At 38.2% G+C, this 27,796-nt stretch overlaps 1 protein-coding gene across 1 annotated transcript; it reads right to left on the bottom strand.

Annotated features, from left to right (window-relative positions):
• Positions 1 to 1,728: 1,728 nt before the first annotated feature.
• hsf4 (heat shock transcription factor 4) lies at positions 1,729 to 27,474 on the bottom strand. The gene is made up of 13 exons (XM_034685993.1): positions 27,123 to 27,474; positions 21,039 to 21,147; positions 20,025 to 20,152; positions 18,993 to 19,117; positions 15,463 to 15,538; positions 13,901 to 13,968; positions 12,528 to 12,627; positions 10,715 to 10,833; positions 10,141 to 10,362; positions 9,893 to 10,010; positions 9,612 to 9,677; positions 6,607 to 6,698; positions 1,729 to 4,609 (listed from the first exon to the last, which is right to left on the bottom strand). Exons 1-12 carry the CDS (start codon positions 27,246 to 27,248, stop codon positions 6,639 to 6,641), a joined length of 1,317 nt encoding a protein of 438 aa, XP_034541884.1. The 5' UTR covers positions 27,249 to 27,474; the 3' UTR covers positions 1,729 to 4,609; positions 6,607 to 6,638.
• Between the last annotated feature and the right edge of the window lie 322 nt (positions 27,475 to 27,796).

The raw sequence follows: 27,796 nt of genomic DNA, 5'->3' as shown, positions 1-27,796 counted from the left end.
ATTTTTGATAACTTATCCTATTCCTAGAAATGCATTAAATTTTTCAAATGTAATGTCAAAGCTTTCAGGTATTCGGGACCCATTCAATTTCCCAGGGACTCACCCAGATCACCACCCATGGGCCTCGGGGACTCATTATATTTAAAATCTATCGACATCACAGAAACACGCATCAAAGGGTTGAGGCTGTGAGTCAAACTGCATCCAATGCATTGAGCACACTAACCTCTGTATATGGGGCACCTGCTTTACCAACGGAGCTAACCTACCACTCTATCGTATGTTTTCAAATGTAATGTTTTTTATTTTCAGGGAGTAGATCTTGGGGAACAAGGTTCCATTTAACAGTAGCTTAGAAAAGCAGCAGTGATGGTTTTCTGCAATGGATGGTGTAGTTCAATTGATTTCCAGTTCGCAGTGCCACGCAACCATCACACAGTTAATAGAAAAGAAGAACAATACACTAATTTGATCACAAAAAAGACAATGGCAATAAAATCATTATTTTAAATTATGTTGTTTGAGTGACCAGAGGACTATAGAAAGAGTATGTAAACTTAAATCAACACAAATGACAAGCTCAAACTGGGATTAAGAACCGCGACTAATTCATGCTAAAGTTGTAGACTGCTTCTGTGATGTGCCCGTAATGAAGGAAACCAGCCTGACATCACTGCTAAAGACAAGTGTCAGACAATGACTTCACCACAGACAACACTCTCAGGTTGATGGCTGGTTAAAAGGATATAAATCAAATTTGGACTATTCACAAATGTATTATGAGTTACATCAGTAACAGGAGAAGAGTGCTGCTCTACCAACACCGCGCATGAAGAGAACCTGAGAGAGACATGTTAAGAAGAGAGAGGGATATTTATAACATTGACTTTCATTTGAGTTAGAAAACAAGCCATTTTGTGCCATTGCTACCAAATATCCTTTTTTCTGTGTTAATTTAAAATAAAGGAATCATTTTAATTCCCTTTTTTTCAAATGTTTAGATTGAACTCATTGTCGCTTCGGGGAAGCTTTTTAGGGGATCCACCATAGCACCCGGGCACGACGAATCCCCTCAGGGCCCTATGGATAAGGAGGAGAGGAGCAGAAGGAGAAAGGAAAGGGAGGGAGGGATTCGGAAACGAGAGCGAGAAAGGAGGAAATGGTCAGGTTTGAATTTATGGGAAAACGGAAGAGGCGCAGTTGAGGTGTGGCCCTGCTCCTGAAATTTTGATATCATCACCACTTGTTGTTGTAGTTAAGTAAAATACAATGTGGCGATAACAGAGTTTTATTCTGAAAATCAAATGGATGTTGGATTTTTTTTTGTGCCAGACTCCCTGTCTTGTCAATCTGCTCCAGTGCTGATTGATGCAATGTGGATGTGATGTGTTTTAGCTCATGATCAACTCATCATCGTCTCATCTCCGTCATGGAAAAAAGATTATTGACCAGCATTTATTGTCAACAAAATTAACATAGCTTGCAAAAAGCCTTAATTGATTGAGTATATTCGATATAACGCACACTACTCAGAAGTTAAAGTAAAGAAATACTATAGCAGACCAGAGAGGTGACTTAGCTAGCTGTCAAGCTAGCTCAGTCAAGATGGGTGCGTTGTACTTTAATTGTTTTCTCTTGACACTTTGAGTATACATGGATATATATTTATTATTCATGGTCAGTTGCACACACAATGACAATAACACAAAGAAAGTAACATCACCGAGATAACTTTCTTTAATTTTTATTTGTTTTTACAAATTAAAAGTTGTCATAAACAAGTGGAGTACATGGTTGATGTGTTTAAGCCTCTGTAACAATACACTTTAACCTTTTCAAAAATCAAGTCAAAACAATTCACATTTTCAGTAGGTTATGGCCCATTTCTAAAAACATGTGCACTAAGATGGCCGTGATGTACTTTGTTGTAAAGAAAGAGGTTTTACTGTCAGTTTTCTGACGTCACATGTGATGTCATGTATTTGAACTATAAAGTACCACTGACCACTCTTAGTGCAGAAGTGCTTTTGGAGTTGCCAGGCTTTGTTACAGCAGAGATCTTTTCACTCAGTTTACAAAAATACATGCTAATTTATCAGCAATCCTGACAAGCATAAATGTCATTTAAATACACATCTGTTCATTTCCAGTGCAAATTATGAAAAGGGAAAACAGAATAATTTAAGAACACAACAGCAAATTATGGTATTTATCACTCCTTGGAAAACAAAATCAGTAACACTCATATTATATTCGAAACAAGAATATGTGCCATGTCATAAATATATATCATATACTCTCATAATCATACACTTATGATTTTTAGTGCAATTTCACTTGTTATACACCACAACTCGCTTTTTCTCCCTGAAGCATGCACTGAGGGGGAGGGTCTATTCCATAAATGTTAACCTGCTGAGGCAACTTGCTATAGCTTTCGCTAATTTAGCATACTGGGTAGAACCTTAAAGTAAGTCTACACAATAGAAACATGTTCTTTCAGTTCCTCCAGCCAGTCTTTCTAAAAATATCTCGTCTTGTTTCATAAACTTATAATCTTCAATTTTAATCACGTCTATGTCAGTGGAATTTCTTTCTCAATTTTTGCAACATGGAATCAAATCTGAAAACATCGACACAGCATTTTAAATTTAGTAGATGAGTTGAGACAGTTATACTAGTTGGATCCATAGTAATTTTTTGTCTTGAGGTACTTCTGTGAGACAATGTAACAAGTTAGTGGAAAATGCTGCACTGATTTTAGCCCTGCTTACAGCAGCCTTGTGTAGCTCTCTGATGAAATCTTTATTTGCTCAGTTGCATTGAGGCCAATTGGAGTGGCTTGGTGTCCAAAGCCAGCAGGGCCTGTAGATTCACAATATGTGGGGTTGCTCTGCTCAAAATTTATACTTGTTGCTGGATCTACAGTTTGCTTAGCTCGGTACAAAGCCTCACCGTAGCCCATCTGATTTCTGGCACGATCTAGCTCAAATTACCACCGAAATATGAGGCTTGTGTGAAGAGCTAGCAGGGCTCTCAGTCTCACAGGCTAACAATATCCTACTGCAGTGCATCTCCCTGCTGTGTTTCCAGTCCACGACTCACAATTACTGTTACCTACATTCCCATGGTCTTCCATGTATTGCAATTTTGTGAGTCCCACAGTTCTGTACAGCATTGCACGATTTAACTCAACTCTAGTAAGTTTCCCATGAATGTTTAATTTAGTTTTGATCAGTTTCAACTAATGTTGAGGACTCTGTTTTACACTGAATGTCCTTTCTGTCCGGGCCAGTTATGTTTAGTCATCCAGAGAATTTAAATGCAATTTCAAACATTTGTACAATGTCCTGCTCAAACTTTCAAGTAACTACTTTATCATATGTTTAATGAAACAGTCAACCACTATAACATCTCCTTTAAAGACTGGCTAACAATTTAGTATTGTTGATTTTTCTTTAGTCTTTTTCCTTCTTTCTTTTTTCACAAAGTATAAAAAGCAGCAGTCTTTGACTGTCAACCAGGATCAACATTTTGTGCCAACTCAAAGTCAAAGGTTAATGGGGGCCTTTATTTCCAAATTAAAACAGTGGTACCATTAAAGACTTCTTGTCTCCAAGACCGAATGATGCTTTTTGAGTTAAAAAAACCCCTGTTGTTAAGGCCTACATCTATTCAAGAAACATGCATGTATTACGCAACAAGAGTTGGTCATCTAAAAACAGAAAGTAATACTAAAGCTAATGATACAGATTGTGCAAAATGCAGTGTTGTTCATGGTTTTGTCAAATGAGAAGTCTATCCTTAAATATTTCCTTTAAACTTCACATTTAAATGGACAGAAGATAAGTAACTCTAATCTCTGGCTACATGTCAGGCCTGTGCAAAGATACGTTAGATGAGCTCTTGGATGTTTTGGCCTCCTATCATGATAAACTTTGAAACAACTAAAGTTTTTTTCTTCTACAGGTTTCACAGGAGGCTAACTCACCCTGATCTAACTTCAAACATTTATCATCTTTTGAAATGCATTGAGGAGCTCTTCATATTTCTACACCCCAACACTGACCGAAAAAATCACATAAATTTGAATATACAGAATGCTACATTGCCCCCTTACTTCTCCCCAAAGTTTTTTTATACAAGTACAGTATAATGTAATAAGGATAAGATAATTAAAATATTAATTCGTACATCAGTAATAAATTGTTTATACAATGGGAAGAAAAAGTCACTTTTAAAAGCAGAAACTTCCTCTCACACAAATACTAAAGTGCTGCAGCCAAGAATGCACTGTCTGCACCCCACTGGCTTAATACTGGAGTAGAGATATAGTTATACTTCAACACACTTTGTCAAAGTAACTATGAGAAACTTGAGGGAAGGTTATATCTTTCCTCATGTGGGCAGCGGTAATGTCAACAGAAGTCAGGGATCAACTGGGAGTCTCCAACCCGGAAACATATAAGGAAGGAAACATGTTTTTTAAATGCTGCTACGTGAATGTAAAGAAAGGAAATAAAGCCACGGGTGAGAAACAGCCTGGCAGGGCCCTGGGATCCATCTCATGCAGAGTGTAATAATGAGGGAAAACAGAAGCTTCTGTGGCCTGAGGAGAGAAATATGAAAAGATGGAACAGTCAGTCTGTGGGCCTCATGCAACACCTTTATATTTACACATGGACAGAGGAGGCTGGGAGAATCGTTAAGTCGTGTGACAACAGGGACAATGTGCTTCATTAGTGAAGAACAGAGTACAGTGCCTGTACCCTAAAGCAAATATAACGGTTAACTTATTCAAGATAACAAACACAAACAGGCAGTAAAATCTGACTTTAATAATTGGACTCTCATTTAAATAATACTTGTACGTAATATATGCAGCAGGGGTGTGAAGAGACGTTGAGATGAAGATGAGAATGCACGTAATCAAATAACAAATGAAATAGAGTGAAGGAAGTCATGCTGACTCTGGCATTTCTGTCACTTTAACTAGATGGTGTATAATTCAATAACCAGGAAATACTACCAAGGTGTTTGTGGACACTGAGTCAAAACTTAATGTACGTGATGGTTGCCATGCATACCAGGATTTCGTCTGCCAAAGCCTGTGTTCAGTAACTTTCCTTTGCCTTCCTCCCACTCAACGTGAGACTGAGTTTCCCTGAGTGATAAATGCAGAGTTCAAACTTAACTATGACCTGGTTTTTAAGTGGAAATGGACGCTTAGAATTAAAGGTTCTAATGTAGAGTTTGCAGTTTTTTTTTTTAAGAAATCCAAGCTTAGAATTAAAGATTATAATGTAGAGTTTGCAGGGGTTTTAAAGAAATCCACCAGACACAAGGCTTTCACTGCAGAACTGCCTCCCTTTCCAATTTGGGACGGTAAAAGACGGCTACCCTGCCAGCCAGCAGCTTGTTGCCTGCGTGTGAAGAGCTGAGGTCTACAATATCTACCGAATAGCTTCAGTAATGTAGACTGAAAGAAACTTTTGACTGGGCTTTCTGAAATGCAGGAATTTAACAAATCCCAGTTAAACATTATTGTCTTAGCTTTATTTTGATGTACACTGCTAGACTCAGTGAATAAATCCAAGGGGGAAGGGCAGAGAAGGATGACTTCTCATGCAGCATCAATGGAGTGCATAACATAAAAATGTACTTTTCCGATTTCCGGATGGTAACGAGCATATTTGGATATAAAAAAATATCCTCACCAAGTGGCAACCTAGAAATATGAAGCCAATGTAAAGGTGCAAAAGACTGTAGTTCCTCAAGTGTCCACTTGAGGCTGGCTGCAAAAGACAAGGAATCCCCATTAAGCCGCATGTTAAAATGTCCAATTTAACATCAGAAATAAAGAAATAAACATGTTTACAACCTGATTGAAAATCTGTTTTGCAAGAGCTCATTTCTTGTTCTTTTGCACTATTCAAGGATTTTTAAAAACTCTTCTCTTTTTTATAATATCAGTGCCAAGACATATAGAGGCATGGTGAGGTGACCAACAATTGGTTGCGTTGCAGCTGTTTGCCAAGAAGCATAAGACCCTCCTCACCTCCGACTCTTTGCTTAAGTTAGGTTGAGTCGTATTTTCCCACATGTCTTACCAACATTGTTGTCTAAGAATAAATTCAGGAAGAAAAACTGTGCACTGAGTGGTATGTTTCCTTGTTACCATGAGCACAAATTTGAGTTTTTATATAGCATCCTGCACTCACTCATTTGCAGCGGGAAATGACTGCTGCACAGACTGATCAGTTCTTGGTAGAAAAGAGTGCCAAAACACATATATCTTGTGTTTCAGTGAATAGCATATGAAACTACTGTTCCCTGCATTTTCCTTTATCTTAATTTCAAGGCCAGCTATTCAGGACTTTAATCTTTAATCTATGAACCAGGGGGTGAGTTTCCAAAGAAAGGCAGGATGCTAATGTTAGTGCGCAAACACATGGTTGGTTTTGCTGTTTTAACAGGATTTGTTAACAAAAATTTAAAATAAATTACATAACCAGCTTATGCTTTACTACGCTCACTAAGATAAGTGTGTCCTCCAACTATTTAAATACTAACTACTTCATGTAATAAATCAGTGACAGAATTTACCTTCAGAAAAAACAGTCCACTTCAAAGTTGAATCACTGCTCCTCACAGCCGGGAGCCGGAAAAGCCTCCGCTTCCTGGTTCTGGAACATGTACTGTGGGGGGAAAACACGTGTGTACATTTAGAGGAAGTGGACACGAGGTAAGTTATGAAAAGGAGAATATAGTAGTTTGTCTGTTGACTAAGGACTGTGACCAGAGAGAATAGTTATGATCGCCTCTGAATGAAGCACCTCAGAGAAAGGAGGAAGAAAACAAAACCTGGGACAGCCTATTCTTGGAAAGCACCATAGTTTAATATAAAAATATAATATAATACAGAGGCTCCTTGAGATGGATACACAATGCCTTTTTGTGTAGCAGGATAGATGACTAGAGTACCAAGAAAACAATGAACAACACAAACTGTAAAAATCCCTAAGCTCTTATTAATTACAAAGCAGTGGTTCTGATTGTCAGCTGCACAAACAGAAGTTGACAGAGACAAAGGAGCAATGAGCCCTCTTTCAGATGAGTTTCAAACTCATCTCTCAAACTCAAAGTCTGCCTCTGAAAAGATAAATACAGCTCTGGATGATGTGTGATAACCAAAGGGTGGTAAAATGTTATGATGCACTTTTGTAGTAGCGCACACATGTTGTGTAACACGAGTTTGCCATTATCGCAGCTCTGACACCAAATGAGCTCAAAGGACAAAAAGACAGAATCTACAGACATCTTCTTCTTTTCAATAAATAATAACGACAGAAAACCACAAGAAGTAATGCACATTTCCTTCTGTGGCTGTTTTAAGAATTCAAGGGAACAAACAAGTCAGAAAAAAATTTCAAACATGTCCTTTCTGTTTGTTTTATGAAGATATTTGAGGAACAGGTACAGTAACATCACTGCTCCAAACAGGTCTGCAGATTTCAACTAACACCATCTACCATCTGAGTGGGAGGTTCAGTGCATGGACATGTCTTTATTTATTCCTTTTCCCCCCATTACTCTTCTGCATTTTGCTTCACACCAACGTACATGAAAACACTAACCGATACCTACATAACTGTTTACATCAACCGAATCAGGATTTATTGAATCCCAGAAATTGACTTTAAAGGGAGAGAAGTCTGTTTTTCTCCTTTCTGTCTTTTAAACTAAACCAACCAAAGGTCACATAAGTTTATTACTTAACTAGGAAAGGCAGCATCATCTCTTTATGCAGTCAAACAAACTGATGCAAGATACAGCAATATAAAGATATTTACAAGATGATTCATTTAAGGCTAACTTTGTGTTTCTCTTTACAGTTCGGCTGTAAGGAGTGGCAGTACAGGACAGCACTGAAAAATCAGTTTTCAATCAGTCACCATTTGTCTTGAGCAAAGAGAGCGCTCATTCGAGAAATGACAGACAGCAACAATTACGTTTGCCAACATAATGCTGAGTGTTGCAACAGCAGAACCATTGATCTGAACATAACACACCAGCAGCAACCATTTATATGATGTTTGGCATTCTAGGTCACTGATGAAGACAAATTTCACATTGCTTAATGGGCAAAAAGTATTCACTGTTTGAAATTGGTTTATTAATCATTTATCATTTGGTGGCAGCAATTTCCCCTCAACTTCTTCCCACTCAAGCTGTCAAATGCAATCTCTGAAATGCAGATTCAAAGCCTTTTTGCTGAATGTCTGTATCTTAGGATCTTCTTGCCACAGCTGCTGCTGGTGAGGGGGCATTTTAGGGTAAGCCACATTATAGACTTTTTAAACTCCACAATGTGCCTGACTGATTGAACATCCTGTCTATTCAATGCAAGGTCCCAAGAAAATTGGACTTCAATGAAATCACTGATTGAATTGCCAGCATGCAGGTTCAGAAAAGGGCTCTCTGACATTTGAGGTACAGACTCTGCAGAGGGGGCGGAACTGAAGTTTTTGCAATTCCCCTGTTTATAATGCTGTGGAGTAACCAGAAACATACAGGGATGTCAACTTATTAAATTATAGTTTAAATATAATGGAAGTCTGTTCCAGTTTAGATAAATATGCAATCTGTTTACATTAACAAATACAAACGTTATATGATATGTTGAAGGGCGTGTCCAGACCATTTTAAGACTGGGTTGGCCCAACTGGTGCCCTGGCATATGCAGGGGTGGCATGAAGTATGTGAGCACACATGAATTGATATAATTCATTGACCCTTTCTGTCTTCACTAATCATATCTACATTACTATTAGCTAAAAAAGATTTAATGCATGTTATGTACCTCTGTATAACTTTTTTTTTTTACTTAAAACATTAACAAACAGGTTTCCAACACATACATCTTCTTAGCTTTCAATCTTTAAGGACTCAAAAGTATGTCCAATGCAACAATATAAAGTACATAGAAAGCTCCTGCACGCTGTCTAACTGTAAAATATATACATTTATTGACCATTTGCCACCCTGGCCACTAGTCTTGACATGCCCCTGGTAATGTCCATTACAAAAACAGTGGTATATTCAAATATTTTTCTTCTTCTACAGATAAATAATAATGTTAGAAAATAGGCTAACTCTTCTGCTTTACATGTCTTTGACCTGCCAGAATGACTCTCTTACACTTATTTCCAGAAACAGCTGTTCAGCAGAGCAACAAAGACTAACTCAAGTGCAACACCACCAAGAGTGGGACCGCCTACAAGAAGCAACTTGAGAAAGGCTCCATTTAAATTTGCACTGTATTACATTATCAAATCCATACATATTTATTATATTGCAACCTGAATCTACACAATGTCTAATCAGCCTTCTGCGAGAAGGCAAGTGGCCATGTTGTAGACATGAGAGCCTTCCAGTACTGGAGATCACATACATATGTTCACTATGGGATCAGAACTAACAGGGCAACTTGCAACCTTTTATCAATTTCATTTTAAAAGTTGCCTGTTTTATCTTTTTCTTATTCTTATTCTTCTTTGTCTTATTTTCTAGAACACAACAGTGCAGGTTTCTTTCTGTATATGACTTACTGATTTGAGGTTGGACTCCATCTCTGTGAAGTTCCACTCTGTTAGAGGCAGGCTTAAACTGAAGGGCTACAGAGAGATAAAGAGAGAGAAAGGGAGAGGAAGAATGAATCCATGCTGGTTGAAAGAGCAGAGTAGTTCAACTCATCGGCCACTGTGCTGAACAAGAATTGCAAGATAAAACAGCTTATTTTAAAGTATCAGATATATCTAGAACTGTGTGGACTTGAAAGTGCTTTTTCAAAATCCATGTTTGCATCTTTGTGTACTGCAGGTCTTCTTACATCAATAACAGTGCTGGACCCAGCCTCCACAGCACTCTGCTGATGGCTCCTGAGCAGCAGCTGCTGAAGCTCCTCCAAACTCATATCCACATTCTCCACTGCATCTGAAACCTCCACTCTTCAAACACACACAGAAGGATTTTAAAAATGAAATGCATATGATAATGTTTAAACACAGACACACAAGGCAACATCAATGTGTGTCTCAGCAAAAATCTGTGCAACCAAGATTATGAGCGAGCGCTTACCTGTCCAGAGCAGGTCTCTTACTCCTCCTCTCCACCACAGAGCCCCTCCCCTCCAGAACAGACTGGACCATTGCAACCGGGAGGACTGGAGGTTCAGAAGAGCACACCTCACAGGAGGATGTCAAGGCTACAGCCTCTCCACCACCGACATTGGCTCCTTTTCCTGCTCCTCTCACTCCTGGACTCACAGGCTCCTCTTTGATTAGCATCATGCACTTCTCCCTGTTTGCAGAGGTGAGAATTATGAGTCAAACGCAGTGCTGCCTACTAATGGACAATACAACTACTACTACTACTATTACTACTATTACTACTATTACTACTACTACTACCACCAATAATAATAATAATAATAATAATACATTTTACACCACTGACCCTCCCTCTCTGAGTAGAAAACACACTCAGACTGTTGTTTCAAACTACACACTGACTTCATTAGTATCTTAGGGGATTTCCATGATCTCTTTTACAACTTCCCAAAAATAGATTTGTGCTGCAAAAAAGTGATTACAAAAATAATCATCACAATAATAGTGACTGTTTTATAAAGAAATATAATGTTATAACTCACCTGGTCTCATCGGGCTGCATCTGGAGAGCCATGCTGGCCTGAGTCATGTCAGTAACATCTGATATGATTGGTCCTCCTGTCAGCCCACTGGTAGAGCAAGAGGCTGTATCACTGGATGGCTGAGGAAGAAGAGAAGATGACTGTGATGTGTTTGCTGTCTTCCTCTCCTAACCTTACATTTCCCTCTTGAATGACTAAAGTAATATCAAGTAACATCACATCAAATTTGCAGAGACCAACATGGAGCAAAAATACAGTCTAACTGCAGTAAATGCCCTTTAGCTGTGCAGTAAATACAATCTGGTGTTATACTGAAGCATAACTGCACTTTGGCTGGGACATGTCTGGGCTATAAAACCCATTATTATAAAATTGCTCCTTGTCACAGAAAAACAAACAACTACACAGCCTGAGCAGAAGTGACAAGTGAATGCAAGCTGGAGAGATAGCAACAAGCTGCACTTGGCTAAAGCTAAATGTTTGTTTCCCTCTATCTTTCTCTATTTTGAGCCACCCTACACCTAGTTTAAGATAATGTCTTCCATAACTAAACAATGGAGTAATGTACCCACTTTTCTGTCTGAAAAAGGACATCCAACACAAAAATAATAAAAAGAAAAAAAAAACAACAGCAGCGAATCAAGGTTTGTTCAGTAGCCTAGCTTAACAGAGCAGCTCTCTTTTCATTTTTGGACCCTGGATGAATAATATGTCATGTTTGTCAAGCAAATTTTCACATGTTTATGTCTTGAACATTTGACAGAATGTATGAAGAGGTAATTGTATGCCTATGGAGCCATAAAAAACCCCCAAAAATAACAAGCATTTGTGTTTTAAACAAAATGGAAAAAGGAGCTGTCAGAAGCTTTAATTGTAGGTACGTAGGCCACTGCACTATCCCTGTACTTGAAAACTGGAATGCAGAACTCGCTATATCTGCATTTAATGAGATATAAGCGTGGTTATGCTGGGGAACATTTTGTAAAAGATTATATCTATCAATCTTTACAAAGAAGTGATCAACTACTTTGTGCAGCTCTGTCCCCATGCCTCTCTCAGCTTCACAGCTCCTGTAGTTACTGCTCTTAATTTGAAGGGCAGTATGTTGTACAATGGGATTTCTGTTTTTACACACCAGGATTCAAAGAAGTCGTTTCAGGTCAAACCAGCACTTAAAATACAGCTTGTTGCAGGGTCACTAATATGCAGCACATCAGCCTCCAAATCCCTGCTCACTGTTTCCCTCTAGTGGTGAACAAATGAACAGCTGGACTGATGGAAGCAGGCTACAGGTGATTTATGTCCACATCATATATAAATTGTTACATAGTTGTTAAGGAACATTTTGAGTACTCTCTACATTTAGATTAAATGCAACATTAATGTCTTGAAATGCTGAAGAAGGTAATCACTCAAAAGAAATGTCTGTGTGATAAATCAACTGGCTCTATGATTAATTTAAAATCCCTACATGGCCAAGTACTTAGAAAGGCAAGCCAGTAACTTCAAAGTTTATGTTTACAGCATGGGGCTGCCAGCAGCGTTAGTGCTGAGTGTGTAAGGTCAGCAGCTTCAGTAGTTCACTTGATATAGCTCTCAGCACAATCCATCACTGAGAGAGGCTGCAGGGCATGAAAATTCAACTCTAATAATCCTGCATGAGATTAACTATAGAAAAAGGTATACATTTATTATTTCCCAAAACAGAACATATTAAGATATTTTTAACAATTCTTCACATGAACACTGGCCTTCAGAATAGCTGTAGCACAATGTTAAACACATCAGGGTAATCATTCTCATGTGTACTCACTGACTGGATGTAGAAGGTCTCATGCATGGCCTCCATCGGATGAGTATGGCTGAACTTAGAGGCAGGAGGGCTGGGAGAGCCATCATCCAACATCAGGGGCCTGCATCAAACATTGTTTTGGGGATTTTCAGTTAGTTAAACAAATCGTGTCGTAACGTGCACAAACAGCCAAAGACATTACCCTCATAGTACTAAGCCATTGATAATAAAACTGTTACAGATGGGAGATATATTGATTGGACATCTGTTACGTTTGCTTTTAGCATTTCTAATGTTTCGAAGCTGCTGAATAGAACAAATGTTGAACTGAAATGCACAATCTATACACTTTAATTTGGCCAACACCATCAATTCAGTTAGATTTTCCATATATATTAACACTTTACTATAATGCTGAATATCTCTGCTGAATATAAATCAGACCATCACATGAAGTTATGAATGCATCACAATGGATGTGAAAGGTAATGAACTCTTACTGAATATTTCCGTTCTGTTAATTGTGCACCAAAAATTGAGAGGGAAGTTAACATCCATTATCATGATCAACATAAATCTAAGAATGTCTGTACACAAATATGCTTCTAGATATGTGACTCTAAGTTCAATGTCTATGTTTAGCCACACTTGTGGCAACACTTAATCTAAAGGAAAAGTAGACTCTTTCTTAACTGTGTTAAAGTATTGTTAGCATGATAAAATACTGAACTGAGAAGGTGACCATGGATGGCCTTTAACCTGCAACTTAGCTTATTTCACTGCAGTGCCTAAAATGTTGCCTATCAGAGCCAACAACATGGCCTCAAAGTCCTATTCATTGTTTTATTTTAAAGGTTTTGGGATCACTTTTTTAGTCTTTGTAGATGTTGATAGGTGAAAGTGAAAGACAACATAAACAGGTTATCAGTGTTGTTGAATCCTGGATATAGGTGGTGGACATTAAAGTCTGAAGGACATACAGGCCCAGCACTAAAACATGGTGCAAATTTGCACCTTTGCCAGGTATTACACTGACCCTGAAATGGATTTTCTATAGCACTTTTTGTGTTCCAGCATGCCTTTCCTTTCTCATATCGGCCTTGTTCACACTCAGCAGCAAAGCTGAACCAGCGTTTTACACACAGGGGCTGTAGCAGGGTCATGCACTCTGCTCTGCCTTTACTGTGTGTGAATGTGTGTGTGTTTGTGTCTGAGTGACTGATTCAGCACTTGTCGCCATTCACAGCGCTTGTTGAGTTAGATTGTTCAGTTTGTCAGCTGAGCCAGCCCTTCCCTCTGCCCCACTGTGGCCCTGTTTGTCTCACTTTTGTTGATTACACTGCTATATGTGTGTACGTGTGCAGGCATGTGTTTGTGAGTGAGTGTGAACTCACAGCTTTCTCTTCAGGCCCACAGTGCTGGGTGTGTTGGACTGCATCTGGCTGAACAGAAACTGAATCAGCTGGCAAAGAGAGAGAACACGCACAGCATGAATCAGCATTCCCATCACACTGACTCCCATACGTACAGATACACATAACGAAAAAAGGAGGATACATACTTTATATAAAGACAATACTTTAAAGCAGTCTAATTGATTCATGTTTATCATTTTGTGGATCTGCTGTAAAAGTTTGCAGACATGATCATTGGTGCTTCAATTGCAAACCCAGTCAGATATGCAACAAAAGACTAGGCTTTAAGGTTTTAAGCAAAGAGATGTCAAATATTAAAGCTATAAAAATCCCTTTTAGCCATTGATGCAAAAAGTATTGCAAAGCTCTTCTACCAAAGCTGCTTTTACATTTTCCATTGCAACAATTTTGAAAAGTGGCACATTTGAAAATCAAAAGAAAGCAGAATGGGATTTAGTGTTAAGAACAACACTAACACATGCACAGGACAAGATCCGCTAAGAGGTGAAACATATCGCTCTAACCACAGGGGGCGCCAACATCAACACAAACTAAAGTCCTTACAGAAGCTTTAAGCTTAAAGAGCAAAGTAAGACTGTTAAATCGTAGAGCCCAAAGGTCCAGAAATCCCTTCTCCTACACAAGATAGTAATTTGTGCCAACAAGTTCTTATCTTCCACAGTAAGATCTTTTTCTTGTTGCTCCAGAACCTGTATTCATTGTTCTGCATTACCAGTGCCTTCCCATATGTGTAAGCTACTTATGCCATGGGCAATTATGCATCCCCACACCATCACGGTTGCTGGCTTTTGTGCGCTGCACTGATAACAAGCCAGGTGGGCCTCTCCTCTTTAGAGCGGAGGATGCAGTGTCCATGATTTTAAAAAAAAAGAAGTGAATTAATCTGTTCAACATTGTACAGCCGCCCAACTTCTTCTTTTTTTTTTTTTATATTGGGATTGAATATAAAAGATGTTACTTGTAATTATGGGGGGAATACAGGTAATATTTCATGCTGAAATGTAAAGTCTTATAGAATCAATGTAAAAATAATTGCATACTAGTGCAGTTATTTAATAAAGTTACTTATTTATGTTTTTTATGCACTACTGTAATCTGGTTGGGGAGTCATTTTATGGCATAATACACAGTAAATGTTTGTATCAAGAATATTGGTTCTCACCAAACAAATTTAGATTATGAGAACATCAAAACAATTTGGTTCCTGGGTGTGATAAGCATACTACAGTGAACTCAGTTGGAAAAGAGGATCCCAGGATGCAGTAACGCGATGCAAGAACTTCCATGATTAAGAGGAAGACTAAACTCAATTTCATATGATTTCAGATCTCTAGCTGGTTGTTTCAAGAACCGTAATAATTATGACTCATAGAAGAAGTATAATATCACAGAAACATTACTCTGGATTAAACCTCTAGTGACAGCAAAAATGAGCAGGTACACACACTTTGTGTATGCTGAAGAAAACATACACACGCAAAGACAAATACACACACTCGTGAAAATGCATGTAGGCTGACCTTGTTCATGACTTTCTGCTGCTGTGTGTGGTTCTGTCTCAGTGAGACTACCTCTCTCCACAGGACTTCATTCTGCCTGCAAAGGGGAGATGGAAATTGACAGGCATGGATGTTGGAGAACAAAAGAAAAGGAAGGTTTTTAAAGTTGTTTTTATGTTCACCAAATCAGAAGCCCATTGGCCCAAACATTATTGGTTTTACAGTCACAATCAGCTTATCAGAATCTCACTGATCACACATTTATTTTCTTTTTCATCATTGTCTAGTGATAAAGCTTACAGGACAAAAACTGAATTCCGAAAGTATTCAAAAACAGGTTCATCCTCTAACCTGCCAATTCGGAGTACCCAAAAGATGACTCTGTTGATTTAGCCCTGCATTATATATGGTTTTTGTTTGAGTGTTAAAACTGATGTGGCAGAACAAAAGTTATTGTCTTTCTGATTGCATTCTTTTCCCTATATCATCCACAATGCAACTGGACATGGCTAGTTCAGTGGGATTTAGATATATTATGTAAGTGGTGACTAATGTAACCTCCAGCTTCTGGCCCATGAGCAGTAATGAGGTGGTGGGGCACTAAGGTTTGGTGGAATTACTTGCTATTACATTGTATTGACATCTAACATGTAATCCTCAGCTCATAGACTGTATGGAAGAAGAGGATGAAGCCATAGTATTGTTACCCCTCAGTGTATTAACTCTTTGGTACCTCAACATATTGTCCAGACTTGGATAAGGGGTTGGGTTCATATTGCTTTGTCATTGGTTGACATGTTGCTATGAAAGTAATGTCTCAATAAGTAGCCTTGACCTAAAGCATACCCTGTTTCCTATTTCTATTGTATCATAAATGGAACAATAATTCACAAAATTGACCTTAACTTTTGTGTTGAAGAAGATCTGAAACTACAAAATGAGGCTTTAAAGTCTTTCGAAAACTGTTCACTTGGGGAGTAAATCACGTGGGAAGTAGTGAATCACAACTTTGTTAGGTTTGTGTTCATTAGGGGTGACCCCAAATAGGTGAATATTCGATGATTCGTTCTAACGAGCCTTAGTCGACTGCTAATCTCATAGTCTAATATTTGGTTATGAAACGTGGATCATTCCATTCAAACCATGGGGGTGCTCAATGTCTAATTTTACATTATTTTCCTGTTTCCCGTAAAAATAGTGTCTCATTTAGCCTATTTTTATATAAATATAGACTTATTTAATGTAATTCTGAGAACAGCTCTTGCAGTGTTAAATCTCCTTAAAGTGGTAACTAAATCTCCCCTGGTAATTAACGGTGGACTCTCCCATTTAGCAGGAGCTGTGGAGCCGACGTACCTCAGCGGGCCTTTAAATCTTTCTACGTTCATGGTAGCTCAAAATGTCAGAAAATAAAACTTCAGATGATCCTAAAAATAGTAATGAAGATGAGGAGCAGCTTCATGAAGAGGGCTGTGAGATCAAGGATTACCGGACCACACAAAAACTGTATGGGGCTAAACGACAATCCTTAGTCGGGCTCACCCCTAGTGCTCATCATTTGAAAAATGGGACAAATCCCTATGGCTGCTTCTATTCTGCAGTGACAGACAGCCAAAAGGCATCTAAGCACTTATGAAACATGCCTTTGTGTACTGGTTAACTTAGATGATAAGCGGAACTTTCTACAAGCTCCCCTTATAAAATGATCAATGTAATTGTGCCAGAGTTGAGTTTGAAGTAGCCTGCAGGGAGTGACATGTTGTCACACTGAGAGCCTAAAATGGTTCTGATTCACTTTCTGATAAAGACGACACTTCCAACAGAGAAGTGATTTGGTATTTCTGATGACTGGAAGTGTTGCAAGAAACACTATTTGGCATTAAGCAAGTGACCTGCTTTCAACCTTACACAGCACTAGCCTCGTGCAACAGTCCACATTACCCTGAGCTTTGGTTAACTAGTTGTATTTGTATCTCAGTGGTATGACCTTAGCTCCAACTTCCCCTGCTTGATCATTCTCCTGCTGCATTTTAAAGAAACATTAGGAAAAGAGGATCCCAGCAGAAATTGGTCAACCTCGTGACAAAAACTTAGGAGTCCCATCTCAATTTGTAGAGTCAACATGTTTGTATATTTAGTTGGTAGCTGGGTAAAAAGTGGGATAATGTATAGTTTTGTATAGCTTTGTGTTGGGGTCTTCTGTCACCCTGTAAGGATTCTATTTAACACAACCACTGGCTAGCTATGCATTAACTGCATTATCCCTTAGATTTTACAAACATAACACACATACATATTTTTGTTGACTTCAGAAAATACCAAAAATAGTCCTGGAGAAATGTTCTCTTGCCCCTACATGTGCATTACATATATTTGATTATCCTTTCCAAGAGTGATGTTATTGGTTTGTGTATGAATGCGTGTGTGTGTGTGTGTGTGTGTGTGTCAGTCAGGTGAGCAGGTGAACATTCTCTCCTCTCATTAGCAAACAATACTCAGCACAAAGCAACTCCAGCGCACAATGAAACACAGCAGCTATTTTCAGCAACAATGGCCTCCAGAGAAAAAAGTCGGTTCACCAGCTGGGTGATTTGTTCCAACTTAGCAAGGGGAATAACAATCTGTTCAAGTGCTCCTCTCACATTTCCTCCTCAAATATGCATCCAAACAGCATCATAAACTTTTTTTTTCTTTTTTAATTAACAAGTGAACAAACTGACCTGTCAAGTAAAATCTTTGAGAGAAGTTTATTGAATATTTAGCTGGCTACTACAAACAATGCCAATAAACACTTTGTGCTGTGGTACTCAGCCTGTCACTTTAAAGTCCCAACGAGGGGAACATAATGACAGAAAACAGCCTGATGAAAGTGGCTGTGTTGGTAAGACTTGTTGTTGCAGGTGCTGTAGACATAAAGAGGTAAGATCCAGGAAGCCTAGTGTCTAGTGTTAAGTTTAAATTGTATAAAGCAGGAAAAAACTGCACAAAGGCTTATAGTGTTATAAAAAAGGCAGAAATAATCAAGTAACTATTTAATCTGCTGTCCCATAAAGGATCAGGCCATCAGTATAAATACAGCACTTTTACCAGATTTGGCTACAAGATAATGAGGCCTTATTATATTCAGTAATTTTATCCACAATCATTTCAAATTCCTCTGGAAGTTGAATCACTTTAAAACAACCACTTGACACACACTGAATTTGGCTCTTTGGGGTCCCGTGGATCTGTGGACCAGAGACAGTTACCTACTTTGCCTGTTTGATGATCAAATCTTATTACACCCTGGAACTGTTGCAGTAATGTTCAGATGGCGGCTGAGTCACTTTTTGTATAGGTTTGGGTAAGGGCCAGTTTTGAAAAGATTGCTGTCACCGTGAAGCAAAGAATTTGGTTATGCAAAAAGTTCTCAAACTGATTTACACAGTTGGTGTTGGCTTGGTTATGAAATGAGATGATGCTACTGATGCTCAAATGTGGTGAACTTGGCCATAGACTAGAAAGCCAGGTTCTTATAGAGCAATGACACACAACAAAATCTCTCTACTCACTGTTTCATGTCCTGCATCTGACAATCCATGTTGTCCTGTTGTGTTCTGAGGAGCTGGACTTCATACAGCAGCTTACTGAGGTCCTCCTGACGGACTTTGGTCTCTTCACTCTTCACAATGGATACCTGGACACAGAAAGCACAGCTTGGTTCTGTAACTTGCTAAGATGACAGACATCCCCTGTGCAGTGATTTCTGAGCATCAAGGCCCTGAGGATGGCAGTGCTGGTTTATCTTCTTCAGTCACATGTTGAATGCTCATGACTGTGCTGATTGTCCTAGCAGCATTATGAGTTCAACATTTGAGGTTTTGACTAAAATATCTCTGCAATTGTTGGATGAATTTTAAAGAAAGTGGTAAATTCTCCTCTCCTCCCACCTACTTAGATCCCTATAAACTTTCCATCTATCAATTTTTAGCAGCAAATAGAAAAACTAATAATTTTATCAGCATTATGTGTGATCAGTGTTCAACTATGAAAGTGACCTGCGAAGCATCAGTATATTTGCACTGTTATTGTGAGCACTTTAGTTTGGAGCCTTGGATTTCCTTGATAGCTCATAATGCTTATTAGCAGAAATTCCACATTTACAGATAACATGACTGATCATTATTAGATGATACATTTCTCTATATAAAGTAACAAGTCATTGAGATTGATGGGTTTAAGTAGCTAATCTGTACTCTTACATCTTCCCACGTGCTGTTAAGGTTGTAGGAAAGCTAAAGTGTTGAGACTTCTCATTTTGATTTAGCCAAACATTAGTGCTTTCGATGTCAGGGTTATTAAGTTCAATTAACTCTGAGACTTTTTTGACATCAGCACTGCTCGAGGGAGTAATGCAATTTCTCTGTGAGTAGATCCTCTTAGAGATGCCACCATAGATTTAGCTACTAAATATTTCTGCTCTGTGAGTCTGATGATGAAGTACTGATAGTAAAAGCTTAACTTGTGTCCACTTAACTCTGTGATTGATGGTTGTGTACTACAGAGATTTGTTCATGAACTCCAGCTGCCTTAAGTGTCCATACCTTCCTCTTGATGTGTTCAAGCATGTGTTCGTGTCCCTGGAGGAAATACAGATGTTGAAACTCTGTATCGTCTCTCTCTGGCTTCACCAGGCCGCTCTGCTCAATGTTCACCACTTTACGGAAACCATCTAGACACACATACACATAAGAAAAACGGAGGACAACCCCATTTACAAAAAGTCGGGATGCTGTGTAAAATGTTAAAAATACAGAGTTGGATGGTTTAGCAAATCAGACGTTGACATTCTTTTTGGAAATCATGGATGCTGCTTTTTCCACTCTAAAGAGGATAGGGACAGCCCAGCTTGTCATCAGCATACAATTCACAAGCCAGCGTCTGTGATGGAATGGGTATGCAACAGTGCCCATGTCAATGGTAGTTTACACTCCTGGGAAGGCACCATTAATGCTGAACAATATTTACAGGTATGATAGCAACATATGCTGCGATCTAGACAACACCTTTTATCAGGAAGACATTGCATGATACAGCAATTCAATGCTAGCCACATTCTGTACATATTGCAACAACATGGCTTTGTAGTAGAAGAGTCTGGGAGCTAAACTGGCCTGCCTGCAGTCCTGACTTATCACCCAATGAAAACATTTGGCATATCACGCAACGGAAAATATGACAAAGGAGACTTTGGACTGTTGAACAGCTAAAATATACTGTATCAGGCAAGAATGGGACACCAATTCACTTTCAAAGCTTATGAAACTGGTCTTCACATTTCTGAACATTTACAGAGTTGTTAAAAGAAGAGCTGATGCATCATAATGGCAATCCTGGCATACAATTTAAAATGAGAATATTTTTATCATAAAACTTTTTTTTCTTAGCTTCAGCATTTGATAAGTTGTCTTTGCAATATTTTCAGTGATATATAAACATTATTTGCAAACCATCACATTATGTTTTTATCAACATATCAAGTGTCTCAACTTCTCTGGAACTGGGGTTGTATGAAACATTCCAAGTACAGAGACAAGAGATTTGAAGAGTGTACTTACACATGTTGAGCTGTCGAACAAAACTTGCCATGTTATTGTGTTTAAAGTACTTTGGCAGGACTTCCTTGGCAAAGCGTCCCTGGTCAAACACATGGAAGCTTGTCCCAGTCTAAAACAGAGAACAAGCAAACACCGTTCAGTCCAATACAATACTAGACTTTATATGAACAACCAACACACCTCATACTCATTTGTATTGCCTATGCTAAAACATTGTCTTAAATGATGTTTCTATAAAAAAAACAGGACTTCAAAGAATCAGCGTTAAATGATATAAGAGTTCAACAAGTTCATATTTCAAGGTTGTTTGTAGTGAAAATAATAATAAAAGAAATGAAAGAAAGTGTACTTTTGTAAAAAAGTAGAATACTTTTGGCATACACATTAGATATGTCTGAACTCAAGAATAAGCATTTTATGTCACTTCTAACTCAACAAAATCAAGTGTTAAAACAGTCAAACAAAAATAAAAATAAAAACACTAGGATTTATCACCAAGTTTTGTGAAGTACTTGTTTGTAATTGATCAAAACAAAATAACAGCAGTGGTTAATTATTAATAGCAAAAATTACACATGGGACAACCTGAACACAGCCTTCATATCAAATCAGTTAAAGGAGTATGGCACATTTTACTGCTACCTGTTGGCAATGTGGCAAAAATGTTAGTTGTTTTTAGTGTATAAACCAGGAAGGCCTCTCAGATCCTCCGGTCCTCTGTTTTAGCTGTTCCTTAGAGGAGAACAAAAGCTTTTGGCGATGCTGCTTTCAGCTACTTTGCTCCTAGACGATGGAAAAGCAAGCTGGAGGATGAGTGGAGCTGGAGCAATTGAGACTTTTAAACGTAAACTAAAAACGTATCTATTTAGTCTGGCTTTTATGTGGGGTTTAACAATTTTATTAATTTAATGTTTTGTATTGATTTTAAAGTCGTTTTATTATTTTATTAATTTGAGCTATCTGTTTTTTATTATTTATCTACTAAATTTTGTTGATATTTTTTGCCTATATTTTATCTTCAGCTTTTATCCTTTCCTCCTTTTTATCTATTTATTTATTTTAACTATTTATTTTCTTAATGTATATTTGATGCTTTAACTTCTTTTTAATCACACATATTTTGTTGTTGTTGTGCATTAGTCTCTATTTTAAAATCCAGTTTTGTTGTTTAATATGTCTTGACATTATTTTATTTCTGCTTCTTGTTTCCAATCGTTGTAAAGCACTTTGGGTTGCATCTGATTTATATGAAAGGTGCTATATAAATCAATCTTGATTTATTGATTTATTGATTTATTGATTTATTGATGTCAGTGGGGAACGAAAGCTGGGAGAGCGCAATTTTGGAGCGTGCACACAAAGAAGTTCAGGAAGTTCAAGGAGTACTTGCTAAATGGGTGGCAACTGACAGCAGACTAGTCAACATTACGGAAGACTCAGATCATGGGACATCCTCAAGTTAGCATGTTGTGACACTCATATGTCTTACTGTCACAGGGAACAATAGTTTTTAGGCATACAGGACATGTGTGAAACAGAGAAAGCAACCAAAATGGAACTCCTGAAAAGTGCATTCTTTTGATTCCCAAATCAAGACTCTGGTAAAAGTTGCTTTACATTGTTAGCGTGGACTTCAAAGCTGTTTTGAAATGGAAAGATGAAAGAATGGAAATTTAAACATGGGATAAAACACATGATAAATCGGGATTACCTACTGAAATTTAGTGATTCATCACTTTATTGATTCTTATTTCTGTTACCACCTGCTCACTATATATTATCCCTTACCTGATAAGAGTGACAGAAAAGTGAAAGGTTGACCCTGTTAAAATGGCACACCGTGCTAAGAGGATTTCTGCCTCTGATCTCAACAATTTGACAAATTATCTGATTAAGCTGTACTCCAATGCTGTACAGTGTCAAGGGTTAGATTACCATGACACTGTACCATGACACTGTACCCCGACGAAACATCATCAATTATCATCCAGTTACGACTTATGGTGTTCTTATGACTCTCACTGAAGGAGCTGTTTGCAGTAATTTGCTATTTTCACCCTCTTGGGACTCTAATGAGCTCTATCGTTTCATTTGCTCAACAACACTACTCTGATGTACACTCAACTCTCTTATGAGTTAATTTAATTTTGACGCCTTCCCAACTGTTATCAGAACAATTTCTTTGGTGATCATGTTCCACATCACTGTTTTAAGCACAATTCAGCCACTTGTACAGATAACTGTTTGGAGGTAAATATTTCCTGACTGAGTAAAGCAGTTTTTTAAGGTAATGGAGTTTCCCTGGATTGCATGGGTATCTATTTATATGCAGCCAGATCTGCTCAGAAATGTAGTCCAACAGACTCTCTCTCTCTCTCTCTCTCTCTCTCTCTCTCTCTGTCTCTCTTTTTTTTTTTCCCCCATTAGGCTGAGTACTGTTCATTCTCCCAAAACAACAGTGTAACTTAGCAACAGTAGTGTGTCAGCTACCATTTAAACTTGCATCAGCAGGTAGCCAAACTTTTACAAAAGAGGAGTGAAATTTATAAAAACGAATCATACTGATGCGATGTTGCCGTGTCCCTGTGATGCTGACTCATCAACTAATAGTCTGACAATGCAACAGCTGATGCTGCACAATGACTCTATATGTCATGGGACTGTTTCTTTGTTTGTTTTCTTACAAAGAAAAACAGAAAAACTGCCAGGTCCCATTAAAAAGAAGTGAAAACCCTGCAGTTCCCAAAGTGACCACCTGCTACAGAAACAAAGGAGAGCCCATTAGAGCCCACATTAATATACCCTTTATTATTTCTTTATTTCTTTTTACATCAAATATGTTTACAGCCTGATAAAAAACAGGTGTGGGCTCTGAACATTATGGCAGGGCTGATTTGACTGACACTGTAGCTGTTTGCAAGGAAGCTCAGCTATGGCCTCATCTCTCTGCTGGTTTGTAGCTTGGCGGAAGGTTAAGTTGAATCAACATATCCAACTGCCATCTTTGGCTTCAGATTACCTCTGCAGAAACCAATGGGTTACGTCATTAAGACGAGATCCAAATTCACCAAGAAAACAACTTTTTCTCTCCATGTCAAATATTGAAACCGTATTAAGCAATTATAATTTCTCAGGATTTCAAATGTAAATACCTTTTGTGGGACAATGATCAAATGTGATAAAGTAACAACTCCTTAAGGTCAATGTGTGATCTATAGAATCATTATTAATGCCACAGATAGCAATCTGCGTTTGCTAAAAGCACCCACCAGCTACGTGGATCCTGGGCTTGCTAATTTTGTTCACCAGCTAATGTGGCTCATGGATTTCCAAAGTCCTCAACATTTTTACTAGCCACAACTACATTTTTGGGAAATTACATTTTGAATGATAAAGTATACTATGGCGAGCCATATGGCATGAGCTAGGAATATGAGCTAGGAAACTTCTTGTATCTGCAACCTTTCCACCACTGCCTAATTAAGCTGAAGTGATGTATTTGGGAGGTTCAGCTAAATGTTTGCAGTCTTTGAGCACGGTTTATCACCGTGCCTTGAGGTTCATCACTGGTTGCACACGCCTCACTCATCGTTGTGAACTTCATGTTAAATCTGACTGGCCATCTTTGAGAGTACAAAGGCATACACACTGGCTGCGTCTGATCTACAAAACTTCTTGGCTTAGTTCAGTCTTGTTTATGTCTACAGAGAACTGAAAGCCATTAGGCCTTGCATTTTTGTGATGTTTTCTAACTGTTCGTTCCTCATGTTTGACTCAAAGCTTTTGGCTCTTTCTGAAGGAGCCGGCAGAGTGAGACCATTGAACAGTACCTGTGTTTTTGAAATAGTTATCTGTGATCTCTAATCGCGCACTTTATTTTTGAACTAGTTGCACTGTTTGAATTATTATTTGTTTTTTAACTTATTGTCTGTAATCTGGTCTGTATCATGTTTATCATATTTATTATTACGTGTGCTGCTGACCTCTTGGTCAGGTCTCCCATGTGTTATGTTGTTATGTTATTACATTTTTATTTTTTTATTTTGTACGTCTTATTCTTATGCCTTGTACAAAGAGAGCACAGTTTACCTAAGTCAAATGCCTTGTGTGTTCAAGCATACCTGGCCAATAAAGCTGATTCTGATTCTGAATTTGAAAGAGGTCTTGATCTAAACGAGTATTATCTGTTTAAATACAAAGAAATAAAAAATGACTTTATGGTGTGGACTTTGGTGGTCCCAATCACAAAAGGGACATTCTTTAACCTTTTTACCACTGCCCTTCCTCCAATTAGGGGAGTACACGATTTGCATGATGAAATTTCAAACAACATCAAACAACTAATTTCTTGTAATTAGGTGTATTTTTTTCACATGTTGATATTTTATATTTATTTTTTGAAAGACAACATATTTCATATGAATAGTAAGCATCTGGTACTTCCTGCATGAATGTCAAATTTCACATTCTGGAAGATTTAAAGTGACACAATACATACTATATATTAGTCTGATAATGCTCATTAAGGGCAAAGAGGTTCACTTCCTTTCCTAAGCTGCTCTCTCTAACATTAAAGGATATCACATTATCAGACCTAGACATGGGCCTAATATGATAATCAGTATTAATTAAATGAATTATGACGTGTATTATACTCTGACAGTACTGGGAAACGGGAGAAAAAGGGAAATGTGACACAGAGTAACAGAATGAACATAAGTGCAAACTTGTGTATTATATTTAAATTTCCAATCACATTTATAGTTGGTGACGTCCTCATCTGTAATGGAAAAAACACACACAGACTCCTTATAAAGCAATGTTCCTTGTGAAAACATCTGTCAGTGCTGACAAGGACTGGGGTTGGTATGCTACCAACCTAGATACTTTGAGCACATTTGCTTATTAATCCATTAGCTAAAATGAAGGCGTGTGAAAGCTCTAAGATATGGATAACAATGTTTTATGTTTATGCTCTGGTGAGATCCAATCCAGCTCCACTAACCTAGCAAACTGTTGTTTACTCTTATCTTTCTTTCTTAAGGTCATTTTCACCAATATATTTTTTTCATTAATGATCGTGTGAATTCATAAGGAAACGGTGACAGAGAAAGACTTCAGTGCCAGCTGTGATATAAACACAGTAGTCACTGGCTTAAGGAAGCTAGAAGGAACACAACACCAGATCCCACAGTTTACCAAATTACCATCATCTCCACTTTCCGCCCAAAGTCACAGAGCTCCTCCTTTACCTCCAACTTTATTCCCCTTTGTAGAGAAAATTTAAACCCTACTTTTTTCAACATAATTACTTCTTGATTAAAAAAATACAGTGCAAACCTCTACACTTGTGACAACCTTCCCAAAATGACGAGCCAAGTTATCCCCTATTTCTAACATCTTTTCATTAACTGTTCCCTTGATCCTTGATTGTTATTTTTAATATCCATATCAGGGATTTATATTGAAATGTGTTACAAAATATAAATCAAATCAACTGGTGGTGTTGTTAAGGCTAGGGCAGTTCCACTTGAAGAGTTAGCATGCTAAGCCAATTGTTGGCAAACCAAACAGATCTGAAAGTATGTGAGGCAAGCTAATTACTAAGCTAATTGGCAGGATGTAAGTATCAAGCTAAATGACCATAGCACATAAATAATCAGTTAAAATGCTAGTTTAATATACATTTATTTTATTATCGATCTAATTTTTTGAAGGGAACTATGCATCTAGAGTTTGCTTTCCCAAGATCAACGTGTTTTCTGATCAGTCTAGAGAAAATTTGTGTGAATTGTATCAGTTTTTCCCTCAAATATGGCCTGCATCAGGTTGAGTTTAAAGTGTTTTATGCCTTAACACAAATTATTCTTGACGCGCGGTTAAAGTCTCACTTTCTTATAGTTTGATCAAAATCGACTTCTCCAATTACAGAAGAGATAAATAATGAAAACAACTAGAGGTCAGAGTTTAGAGGAAGAGGACTCAGGTCTAGCTCTTACATCATTCTTTTTTGTAAACAGTAAAAGTTAGCCCCTCAGAGTGCTACTATGGCATCATGAATAGTATGTTCTGAAGATGACTCACAGCGCTCCAGCAGATGAGGTGGTTGGTTTCTGGATCCTCCACCAGGGTCCACAGCTTGGTGAGAAAGGCTGGAACATTGCTGGCATAGCTGCCATCTACTCCCATTGCACCTGGAGACTCCTGCATACTGACACCTATCTGCTGCCAAGATCACTCAAACCAGGAAACAAAATCTGTATGTGTGTGTGTAATGTGTGTACGTGTTGGTGTGTGGGTGGATGGTGTGTGTATATGTGCAAACTCCCAAGCTAGTCCATTTTTGCTAAAATCCCACTTCAGATGATCCGTCACTGGTAATCCCAAGTTTGTCTCAGTCTCTTTGATTCCATTGTAGTCGGTCAAACTGTTCCTGTGCGTCCTTGTAGAAACAGTCTCACCTTATCTTCTCTCTTTTTCTTCTTTGTTGTTTCTTTTTTTCCTCTACTGTTTTCTTTAATACATCCCACTTCGACCAGTCTTTGCTTCCCTTTCAGTTTTTTCTTTGGTTTTGCTATCCTTTCTCTGTCCTCCCTGCCACACCGGTCATCCAAATGAATGCCATCACAGAAGGTCCACGTCAGCACACACACACACAGTCCCACATTCAAGCCCACCTCTACCCCCGGCCTCCAGCTGACAATCAAGAGACCGCCCAGTAATACAATACAGCATCAACACAAAAAGCTCAAATAATG

The sequence above is a fragment of the Notolabrus celidotus genome, chromosome 6 (genome assembly GCF_009762535.1).
Source record: "Notolabrus celidotus isolate fNotCel1 chromosome 6, fNotCel1.pri, whole genome shotgun sequence".
Lineage (NCBI taxonomy): Eukaryota > Metazoa > Chordata > Actinopteri > Labriformes > Labridae > Notolabrus > Notolabrus celidotus.
The sequence above is the reverse complement of the archived record's forward strand: the minus strand, read 5'-3'. Positions and strand labels throughout refer to the sequence as shown.

What these genes read in the sequence shown, in the direction of transcription:
- hsf4 (XM_034685993.1), bottom strand. Translation starts at nt 27,248, where the DNA reads ATGCAGGAGTCTCCAGGTGCAATGGGAGTAGATGGCAGCTATGCCAGC. An exon ending in CAGATGCAGGACATGAAACA is followed by an intron (nt 15,539 to 18,992) that starts GTGAGTAGAGAG and finishes TCCCCTTTGCAG; the next exon opens with GCAGAATGAAGTCCTGTGGA. An exon ending in AGACCTTCTACATCCAGTCA is followed by an intron (nt 10,834 to 12,527) that starts GTGAGTACACAT and finishes CTTCTTCCTCAG; the next exon opens with CCATCCAGTGATACAGCCTC.